This window comes from Pseudoliparis swirei, chromosome 16 (assembly GCF_029220125.1).
Source record: "Pseudoliparis swirei isolate HS2019 ecotype Mariana Trench chromosome 16, NWPU_hadal_v1, whole genome shotgun sequence".
Classification (NCBI taxonomy): Eukaryota; Metazoa; Chordata; class Actinopteri; order Perciformes; family Liparidae; genus Pseudoliparis; species Pseudoliparis swirei.
This window is the reverse complement of record NC_079403.1, coordinates 8,745,690-8,757,388: the sequence shown is the minus strand read 5'-3', so window position 1 is coordinate 8,757,388 and position 11,699 is coordinate 8,745,690. Positions and strand designations below refer to the sequence as shown.

The window sequence follows — 11,699 nt, the reverse complement described above, 5'->3', positions numbered from 1 at the left end:
TTTCTATAATAAATATCATATCACTTTATTTTTTTTTCATCATTTAAGCTTCGTATCTCCGTTTTTTTTTGGTTTCACGGCGACGAACGAAATAGGTGGTATTCCGTTTTTTTTTTTTTTTTTTTTTTTCGGAAAAAAAAAAAAAACCATTTTTCCGTATTCCGTATTTGGAATGAAACGAAAAAACGAAATAACATTACGTACACGGACCGACTCGGTTCCCCCCGCCGACCACCGCATGGTTCATTCCAGAGGCTCGGTGTCCTCAGCGCGAGGCGTGTTGCTGCCGTCTTCAACACGGGGGCCAGCCGGTTCACTCACTCCGCCGACAAGCGCATCGCGATGGAGAGGTTCACGCCGAGCACACGTCTCCTCGTGCAGGACTGCTAAATGGGTGAGTTATTTATTTCCGGATATGATTTGTTGTATTCTCTTAACACTGATGAGCTGTCTTTTTGTTCTTCTTCTTCTTGTTCTTCTTTCTTCTAGAATAGCTGAAAAGTGAGGCTGTGTTTAGATGTTGTGTAACAAGTGTCTCGGTTGATACTCTTATATAATCAGAAACAAGTCCCCTAACGTGAGCCCCCCCAGGGAATCCTCAATTATCTGTACGGTCAAGTTAATAGAAGTCTTTCAGAAACACTTTATTTCAATAAATAATGCACACATACATACATGTGTTTATTTCCGGGAGCTAGATTGTCCTCCTTTTTTAAATATCTCATAATAGGCTGAATCTGTTTGGAATCATATTCCGCTCAGCCAAAGATAACGTGAGGCTGCCACTGATGATTTAAAAACCAGAGTCAGAGGAGATCTTCTTCATACCTTACAGCTGCACATGAGAGCTCTCTGAAGCCTCGGGGGTTAGCACCGTGTCACAAATGAGCGTGCAGCCGTTTAACAAAGAGGATGACATTCACACTCGTGCTGTTTTAATGAGATTGTAACAGTGTGTATTGGGACAGGATGTAATGGAACTGAGATGTCAAAAGTACTTTTTGCCAGCGTCTGCAGCTGACAGCATTCCATGTTTTTAATTGTTTCTATATATATATCTGCAGGCTGATTGCATGGAAGAGACATAAAGAAAGAAAATAGTGAATAAGATAAACAAAAAGCAAATATATGTGACAAATTACTATTCTTTTCCCGAAAAATGATACTCTCATTTGTTTGGTGGCCAGAAAAAAACGAGTAGAGTAATAATTAGAGAGAATAATTAATTAATACATCAGTAAAATCAAAACAGATTAATCTAAGTTGGCCTGTGGCTTTCTTGCGAAGCATTGTGACGCTCAGATAAGATCGTATTAACTGATTTGATTAGCTCTTTTTTTAATAAGAATGAAATATACGCGGTCTAGAAATATCTCTGCTGCAGCTCTGTGATCATCATGACAATTATTTTCTATTAGAGCTATCATTACCACCTCTTTCCTCCCACATGCAATTCAAAAGTAAAAGCATACGGCCTTATGGTAATAGATTGTAATCACCCGATGTCCCCATTTAATTTATCATGGTTAGCTTAAACCCCACAAGGCTCTCAGGGCAAATATGGCCAGTGAACTCGCTGACGCTAGCAAGTCTCATGACAGTGACTAATCTGAATTGACACTTTCCCCACCTCGCTGTCTAAAAAACAGTTCTAAGTATAGAGCTAAATGTATTCAGTTATTGTCCTTTGACGCCAGTGAGTGTCACTCCTGTCTTACTACCTGTCAGTGTCTCCCCTGCCCTACTCCTTTCACATATGCACATATACATTTGCATGTGTTTTTCTGCCTTGTGTGGCGTGTCTTTCGCAGAGTGAGTGACAGCCGCTGTTGAAGCGCGCATGTTGGATAGCCTGTTGCCTTCAAAACGGTTGTCCAATTTCATGGCTATTGGGTTTGTTAATAGACGTGTGGAGAAGAAGAAGGGGGCTTAATGTGCTTAGTTGGACCCTTTGATTAGAAGGCATGGTCTGTGATGCTAAGAGACAGTGGCACATGTCACATAAATATACCGGCTAACAGGGACATGACTCCTCTGGCCTTTGATGAGTTACTGATAACAAGCAGATCCTCCTGATACAACCCCCTGGGTGTAAACACATATATGTCGGAGAAGAGAACCCCTCAGCCAAGGCCCTAATACACTTTCTCGCAATGCTAGTGTATACGCTCCAATATGTAATGAGTTCTTCTTGGTCCGGTGTGTCACCTTTTCACCAAGTTTCATGAAAATCGGGCCATAAGTTGTTTCCGTTATCCTGCTAATGAACAAACAAACACATTGAAAACATAACATCCATGTTGGAAGTAATAAAACATTTCATGAGAAACATTTAAATCTTTTGCAGAAAAATCAACACAAACTTTTCATTGATTTCCATATCGGGTTAATGCTTCAATAATACAGCCACGAGTCAGGTTATTCGAGGCCAAACAGCCACACGAATATGATGCTGTTGCTTAAATCCTGCAAATCAAATCAAAATCAATTGGGGACAATTACACTCATTATGAACACTTAGTCCTGGGATCATTTAGATCCTGTGTTTACAATGTCACAAGGAGAAGACATGCAGCATTAATATTTGTATTAATATTCAAGATTGTGGTTAATATTTTTCAGTCAGTCTGGTAAATAATACAGTGGCTCAAGGTAAGAAACTGTGATCTGTATTTTCTTTAAACGCCTGGGAGGATTGTTTGAAGCACGAGCAATTCGTAGGGATAGGTGAAAGCAGGAGGAGTTTAAAGTGATTTATAAATAAGAAATGATAATTGATTAATGTTAACTTATTATGATATTGTTAGACGAGGCACATCTGAATATATTTTCCGAGACACGATGCATGAAATCGTTATTGCCCCAGTGATGCTGCTGAAAAAATTATGCTTCTGTGAGTCAGATGCCTCAAAGTTATCATATAAATGTATTTTGAACCAACATGAAGGATTTCCAATGTCGGATAAATCCTTCTGTGTACTTTCATTTCAAGTTAGTATTCAAAATATAGACACTGCATTCATATAATAGTTGTTTTTCTATAATTATGCCATTCATTATTTAGTGTGTCTATTACATTATACACTATATAGAAGCTGTAAAGATCAATATCACACTTAACAACATCCAGCCTAAAGATCCCTGGTTGGTGATTTGAAATGCATCGTTTCTGAACTTTTAGACATCCCGTAGTGTTGACTTTGAGCTGAGCCTCTCCTGTGAATGTATTGATGGAGCTGCCATGGTAAATCCTTTCTTTTGTGAATCTGAAATGGAGACAATCCTATGTTATTACAGAGTATCTCTTCAACGGTCTCTTTTGCTTTAGGGGAAATAGATGCTGCTCTCCGCAACCACTTAAAACATACAGCTCTACAATGTTGAGCGGAGGGATCTCTCTCTTGGAATACGAAAGAGAAATATTCCCAGATAAGTTTACAACAAAGACTCCACTTAAAACTGCTCATTTTGTAACATAGTCTCACTTTGATGCAAATCAAAAGACAGCAGTGGGATGATGAAACTGAATATTTATGGTCTCTTCTAGAAGTCGAGATGTCCCAGAGTACTTTTGAGTCTTTTTAATAGCAGATGAAATTGCTCTTGAAAGTTGTACGCAGGTTGCATGACGGCTGTTAGAAACTCAAGTGCCTTTTACTATTGTGAGCAAACCACTGAAGGGCCTCTCTTGTGAACGAAACAGTGATGTACACTCGGGCATTTACACAACGAGGCAAAGCCAGCCGTGAAAGCTACTCTTTTTGTGAGGATTGCGTCTTCCGCTGTAAGCATATATTGTTGAATTTCTATGAATACAAAACGTTTTCAGATGTGAGATACTCATAACAATCACATAGGAATTATTTATCCCTCTTCTCTCTCCCAACTGCAGTATGCATCAACCGTCTGCAGAAACTGTCTCTGAATCATCTGGGCCCTCGGCTGTGGGGCCGTGAGCAGCTACCATGACGTATCCCAACACCAGCATATTGAAAGCCAACTTCAGTGGACCCTTTGACGGCCGTGACTCCGGGGGAAACATCTACCGGCCTTTTTCTGTTTTCAGCGTGCTCACTCTTACATTACTGGCAATGCTGGTGGCGGCCACCTTTGTGTGGAACTTGTTGGTGCTGGTGACCATCCTGAGGGTGAGGACATTCCACCGGGTGCCACACAACCTTGTGGCTTCCATGGCCATCTCCGACGTGATGGTGGCCGCTCTGGTCATGCCGCTCAGCCTCGTCCATGAGCTCAACGGCCGGCTGTGGAAACTGGGCCGGGTGCTTTGCCAGGTGTGGATTTCCTTCGACGTGCTCTGCTGCACAGCCAGCATCTGGAACGTTACGGCCATCGCTCTGGACCGCTACTGGTCCATCACCAGGCACCTGGAGTACACGCTCAAGACGCGCAAAAAGATCTCCAACGTGATGATCGCACTCACGTGGCTGCTGTCCTCCATCATTTCCCTGTCGCCTCTTTTCGGCTGGGGGGAGACCTACACAGAGGGGATGAAGTGCCAGGTGAGCCAGGACCCGTCCTACACCATCTTCTCCACCTTCGGAGCGTTTTATCTGCCACTTTGTGTGGTTCTCTTTGTTTATTGGAAGATCTACAAGGCTGCCAAGTTTCGGATTGGTTCCCGCAAGACCAACACAATAACACCCATGGCTGAGGTGATTATTAATTTTCCTTTGTTCAAATCCTTCATTAATCCCTCTATAAATCCCCTTTTCATGGTGTTGGATATTACATGTACTCTTTGAAACCAATCAGTCGGTAAGATTTGGTTTAAAGCTTATGTTGCGATGCTGTTGTGGAAGAAATATGCCAAATGTTTGGAGTGCAAATAAGCTGTGACCGCCAACAGTTTACTTGACTAGCGGACAGAAGTGAGAAACGCTTGGGGCTGTGGCAAAGTTCAGTGTGCCAGGATACTTCCATTTTCAGCGGCATAGAGACTGGCCTTCCTGGAGACAGAGGTTCACCCAGTTTAGGTTGACTGCAAAGTTAGAGGAAAGAAAGGCGTCAAGATCCAAGTTAGCACACATTAGGTCCACAAAGTCAACAATTATTTAATTTCAGAACTTCAAGAATTAAAGTAAATGTCCCGTCTGTCATTGAAAGCTGCCGTGTACATGGTACGATAAGAACAGCAGATAAGCCAGCGGGAGCAAACGGCAGCATTCACCTGACAGGAGGTTATACACTGGCGACCATTGAAGAGAGGTGGGAGACAGCCAGCCGAGGAGAGAAGTGATGGCGGAGAGCAAGCCCACTTTGGGGAGTGTGCTGATGCAGAAAGCAGAAGCATTATGCCCGAGGCAAATGCCCGGCATTAGACTCTGAGTGTGGGGAAAAGGGCCATTGGGAGAGAAAAATGTGTCTTCAAATCAATAAGAGAAGTCCCTTTTAGTAAAGAGGACACCTTTTACCTCGGAGCAGCAAGGAAGGGAAGCCAGGACAATTCCACACTCACATTCACTTGCATAATAATCTGCTCCCTACGTGGCCCTCATCAGACGCAGGTATTCAAAGGCATAGAGAGGACCAGCATCCATCATCGGGGAGGCGGAGGAGGGGGGGGGGGCTGAACGTAAACGCAGTAGAGCTTGTATGTGAAGGTGTATTATATAAAAATTCTGAAGAATCCGAATTGTTCATCTTGACAATATTGTTTACGTCTAGACCGTCAGTTCTGTGGATGATGAATAGAGGCGTCGGTGCAAAAAGGTAACGCGGACAAGTATGTTTAAATTCTCCATTTAAAAGAGTTAGTTGTGATTAAGCTTGCAAACTGGAGGGGGGAGATGGCAAGGTGCTGGGTGGTAGACGGACACTCCATGGAACCAATCCGAGAGCTTTAATGAGCAGGCGCAGTGTGACGAGTTGTACGCGAGTCAGCAGTTTTGTGTACATTCTAATAAGTCATGTGTTGAGAGTACAAATAATCTGTGTTGGACAGTTTATATGACACCATATTTATGATGAATATTTCCCCCTCGAACTGAAGCCCCAAACCCACAGATATGAGTTGCTGTGCATTTATTTATCATTCTGGCTGATGAGATATTCAACAGCAATCAGGGAAATATAATAATACATCTGATGAATGAGCATAGAGGCAAATAATTGCAGCTATCCTGATCATCACCACCAGCTAATGGCAATGTGCATAGGCAGAAGGTAGAAGGCTATAAATACCACCTCCAGCTTCTTTAATGGGCCACTGCACCTTCCTGGCATTGGCGCTTCTCTCATCAGCAGACACAAAAGGTCTAGATCTATTCCGGAAGCATTAGCAAACACATCAGAGGACACATTTACCCCGCGAAAATTTAGCCTGCATCCACTTTTCACCTGCCCTTATGGTGGGAAATGCAATTTGAAAAGCCCCAATAGCACCTCAGTGATAGAGATTATGCCACTTTTAGACACCTTAGAGCAGACACTGCTTCCTTTCACCTACGAAAGGCTTTTTATGACAATCATTCAACGTCTGAACATTCGGAGGACTTTTCTTTTCCTTTTTATTTAAGTCAGCCAGTCCTCAAGGTACCTCTTAGTTCTGCATGTGTGACATCAGTCGGCCCAGAATTAGGAATTTATGGACAAGGAGAACCAATTGTTGCATAAATTCGCCTTGTCTTTTAATGTTTTGGTGGGCTAATTTTGTCAAGTTTCATTACACAGGCAATCAATCTTGTAGCTATAGCAATTACATTGAATATGATGTATTAGTCATTTTGCTTTCCAATGATATACCCCCTGCTTATAGTTAGTTGTATTAGACGTGTCTCGTTACCCAGCCAAAGTGTGTCATCATTCCCCAGCGCGCATCGAAGTGTCGAGGCACCGAGCCCTGCAAAGTGTCGGCACGGAGTTGTAATGTGAGTGATGGCTTCCACATGCGAGATAATAAACATGCTCTCATCCGTAAACAACACCCACTCAAACACATACACACACCACAAATGTAGTTTATGGATGAGCGCAGATTCTTGGCCGAGATGCACAAATAATTCAACAATACAGTACCAGAAGCCATGAAATGTAGTTTCAGAAAAAGCTTAATGTCACCACCAATATGAACGCTGTTTAATGTTGTAGCGTTGTAACATAATTTTTTTTTTTTTTAGATTATAGATTTAATTAAACCCTAAGACTCTCTCTGGCTTGACTGAATAATCTGAAGCCCAACAGTATCTATCCTACACTTGCGTTGGTTCCTTCAACAGTTGTTTTCTTTTAACATATGAAGAAATGAGAAATTATTGAGGAGATTTTTAAAAAGACAGCCAGGTGGGAGACTGTCCTCGTCAGAGAAAAGGCAACGCCAGTCATATAGTCTGAAGTCTGGAGAAGCTAGACCTCCAGATCTTCACAGCTGTCAGTGATACAACTACATGTTTTAAAAGCTGCACATTATGGTTATGGTATTGGGCGAAGAAAAAAACACTCTGGCTTGTTTGAATTTGTTTAAAACAATCACAATAGGCTTGGGTGGCGCTAAGCACAGGATGCAGCGATGGTGTCACAGACAGCTGAAGGGGAAAAGAATGCAGCGTGAGATACTTAAACTCACATTCGCCTCCACCCGGGATGGCTCGGTATCGTTTTGAAAGAGCACCAACACCAGCCCCCTTAAAGTGATGCCAATAGAGACCACGACTGCACTCACTGGCAGGCAGCGCCGGCTGTGTGGGTTGTGGCTGCTGCAGTGGGCCAGTCACGCGGCACATTAAATAAAAGAACGCTCACGGACCGGCTCCTTCCGCCCTCGAGCTGCACTGTCGGATTGTTTTAGTTACATTCAAAGCTTCTGTCGGTGTTTTAAGATAAAGCTTTCGAATATCTGTAGTCATATTTTAAGAAAGATCCTTGATAAAAAATATTGATTTGATTGAGTGAACCAGTCAATAAATAGTACTGCCAGCATTAAACTCCTCAAAAAAAACACAAATTATAATTTTTACATTTCAGCTGAAAATAACTGTATCATCATGTTTATTGTTGAAGCCACTGCTTCCAGTTGTTGTGCTAAGCTAACCATCGCCTCTCTTTAGTGTCATGTTTATGTTGATCTCTTGGTTTGCAAAGACTTGGTAGGCTTCGTAAAAAAAGGAGGATAAGCTTTCTCTCTCTCTATATATATATATATATATTATATATATGGCTATCTGCATAGCTAGAGTATATTACCTCAACACTGATGCACGGTGCAGAGGAAGATCATTTGTTATTTTAGCTCCTACACAATCTAATGTTGAGGTTTCCTTGAACCATCCACATGATTTGAACCCTCCTTCCCAACAGCACGAAGCTTTTAACCTCTCGCCTCTGCTGTCGATGGACTTGCTTTAGCCATCTCATCAGTTATAGGCCCTCCTGACCCGTATGGATTCAACTACATTTACTCCAGAGTGAACAAGTTTCTCCATCTCCAGATTCCTGTTTCAATGTTGAAAAGTGTAGCGTGTCAGTCTGCTTGACTTCAGACACATTTAGAAGGTCTTTATGAAGGCTGTTTGCCTCCTGAACGAAGTCAGGCACAACTTCAACGGATAAACAAAAAATAAAGTCAGCCTTGAACTGTGCTAAGCAACAAATAGGAGAAAGTGTGCATATTGATGTTGACATTTCATTTCCCGTGTCTGTGTGTGTGCGTGTGCGTGTCTGTGTGCGTGTGTGTGATGAAGGAATAGGTTTTGGCTTGTTGATACGCATTTCTTTTCAGCCAATAATCCATCTTTTGTTGAGCAGCCATAATGTCCTACATTGTTGAGGATATTGCTTTTCTATTTATAAAGGCTCTAACAAACTGGGGGCGTGGTGAATAAACACAACTTTTTAAAAATGGGTCTGAAAGTATTTAGGAAAAATAATATATATATACTGACGTGTGAGTGTAAAAGCTTGTTCAATGATGTAACTGTATTATTCTCTGATCGGTTACCTCCAAGGTAAAGGACGAAGCGCATCAGCCGCAGATGGTGTTCACTGTGCGCCACGCCACCGTGACCTTCCAGACCGATGGCGACACATGGCGTGAGCAGAAGGAGAAGAAAGCGGCGCTAATGGTCGGCATCTTGATCGGCGTGTTTGTACTTTGCTGGATCCCCTTCTTCATCACCGAGCTCATCGTCCCACTGTGCTCCTGTGACATCCCGCCCATCTGGAAGAGCATCTTCCTGTGGCTGGGATACTCCAACTCCTTCTTTAACCCGCTCATATATACCGCCTTTAACAAGAACTACAACAATGCCCTGAAAAACCTCTTCTCCCGGCAGCGCTGAGCCGCTCGGCGCGCTGGGCAGACGCACTACACCAGCATCCACTGCACAGTGTTACTCCTCCAGGCAGAGGAGAACGGACCCGTCTGTACCCGTCACTCAATCATCCGTCAGATGGATGATAACCAGAGACCGTCTGAAAAACTGTCTTTAACGATCTGTGTTGTTATTTTTGTCTTGTTTATTACCCTGCTGACATCACAGCTGGACTGAAACGGGTGTCTGAGCTACTGTGTCTACAAAAAGCGGAAAAGATTAAGGAAGCCGTGTTAACTCCCTCGTAAACAGTTTCATCATATGTTGTCATATATATCCGCTGCTGGGAATCATTTCAAAGTAAAGCTGGAAGAAATATTGAAGAAAGATATTTTTGAGCTGCACAAAGGAACCCGATAAATAATCTCCCAAGAACAAATTGTTTATTATTTTCTCAACTATACACAACAAAATGCTCATAATTGTAGATGATGAAAGAAATATATTAGATTTTTAGAAAAGGAAGATTATCTGGAAATCCCTTCAGTAAAGAAACAACCTCACACAAACTCCCTGGCTTCACAAAAAAACTTGACAATTACCTCCTTTAGAGGGACTTTTTGGGAAATCCATACTTGTTTTCAAAAAAGCAAACACAAAAGAAGTGGACAACTGATGTGTTATTGTGTCAGTGTTGTTTTCAATGTGTGGATGTTTCCCTCCACAGAAACCTTGGCTGAGGAAATTGACAATAAACGAGCCCTCGATTTGAGATACGCAGCGTGAAGCTTGGCACTTTGGCATGAAAGCTTATGAAAGTAAGAGCTGTTCAGGTTGAGCCTCAAGGCACACAGGCGGATTTTTGCGGACACACATTTATTCACAAACACACACATAAAGGCCTGCATTGAATAAAAGGGCTGTGAAATAATGAAGTGTTCCTGTTTTGATAATAATTCACTTTTATTATCATCATTGCCCAACTCCGGGAAGTCATTTAATAAACGAGCATTAGCTCGTCCGACATCTCCACAGGGCCGCTGCCAGCATGAGTGAGCCTGCTGTTCAAAGGAGCGCATCCATCCATGTTCACAGGGAAGACAGGATGCATGAAAATGGCTCTTGGCTAAACTGACTGAGGATTAGAACCAGATGCCTCAGGCAAGGCAAAACTGTGCTTTGGCTACTGAATTTGACAGAAAAAGAAGCAACGAACAAAAGAACATGACAACAAACGGAATATGTGGGTAAATAGAGAGACACGTGAGTATTTTTAATAATTAAACATGTGTATCAAATATGTTTTCAACACTGTAAACAGCCGCTGCTCTCGTTCTGCATGTGGATTTTCTGCACACCACATATGTTCTGTAATATCTCAGCTGGTTTACATGTAAACAAAGAGCTGTAATTTGCCAATACAAGCTTTTGGGAACAATAGAACAGGCTTGAAGTTATGGGTGAAGTGCATGGGGTGTGTGTGTGTGTGGGGGGGGGGGGGGGGGGGGGTAGAATGACCAGACAGCACAAGATGTCCTGCATTGCCTCGTCTCTCCTATCTTCACAACAAAGTGGGCTCAGTCTCTTCCTGGCTGAGGTGTCGGCGACTGCATGACTCTGTTGTTGTTCCACTTGTTATTCTGTGACAGCTCAGTTTCATCCCAATACAAACTGCACAGCAGGACTGTGGAGAGGAGGATTCCAGTCAGCGTGAGTATATGTGATCTGAATTAGCACATCGCTCTCTCTTTCTCAACCTCCGCTCGGCCCCTCGCTAGCTTTTAATTCAGGTTTTCGGGGGCAAAAACAGAAGTGATTGGAGGAGAAAGAGAAATGTGAAAATCCTTTAATACCCCAGAGGAGATACGAGGTGATAAACCGTGCTTTGCCCCGGGACAGAACTGGGGTGGACAGTGCCTCCTGGATTTTTGAAGTTTCTTTCCTTATACTTTAATTCATGAGCTCTGCTGAAGTGCTGGGTTGAAGCTGTAACTTGACACCGAAAAGTTAAAAAAAATATTTTTCTTTTCTCTAAATATCAGTAAGTAAGATATTCAGAACAGTATTTAAAACATTAAGTTTATAGAGATGAATACGTTTGAATTTTCTGATTTTATTTTTTAACTTGATTTAACTTTTTTTCCCTCTTTTTCTGTTGCTGGTTTTGTATTTTTACAAGATAAAAACACATCAATATGAAAAAAGTGAATCTACAGCCGGCTAGCGCTATGAGTTCACACTGACGCAGTGTTGTGCCAAATGCTAACATGAAAATGTTCACGTAAAATGTTTAATATTTAATATTAACACATTGCAGTTGATGCTAATGTAAATATCATTATGTTGTACAATATTTGGTCTGCTTTAGAAATAATAGTCTGCACCAAATTCTACGGCAATCCATTTTTAAGTTGTTGAGATCTTTTATTTTTA

At 42.1% G+C, this 11,699-nt stretch overlaps 1 protein-coding gene across 2 annotated transcripts; it reads left to right on the top strand.

Moving 5' to 3' along the window:
• Positions 1–213: 213 nt before the first annotated feature.
• Positions 214–10,038, top strand: htr5ab (5-hydroxytryptamine (serotonin) receptor 5A, genome duplicate b). 2 transcript variants are annotated; one of them, XM_056434188.1, is made up of 4 exons: positions 214–394; positions 3,893–4,520; positions 4,608–4,673; positions 8,961–10,038. In XM_056434188.1, the coding sequence occupies exons 2-4, from the start codon at positions 3,966–3,968 to the stop codon at positions 9,291–9,293; spliced, it is 954 nt and encodes a 317-aa protein (XP_056290163.1). In that variant the 5' UTR covers positions 214–394; positions 3,893–3,965; the 3' UTR covers positions 9,294–10,038. The 2 variants fall into 2 exon arrangements, with proteins under 2 accessions (XP_056290163.1, XP_056290162.1); XM_056434187.1 differs by having other exon boundaries at positions 3,893–4,673.
• The last annotated feature ends 1,661 nt before the right edge of the window (positions 10,039–11,699 follow it).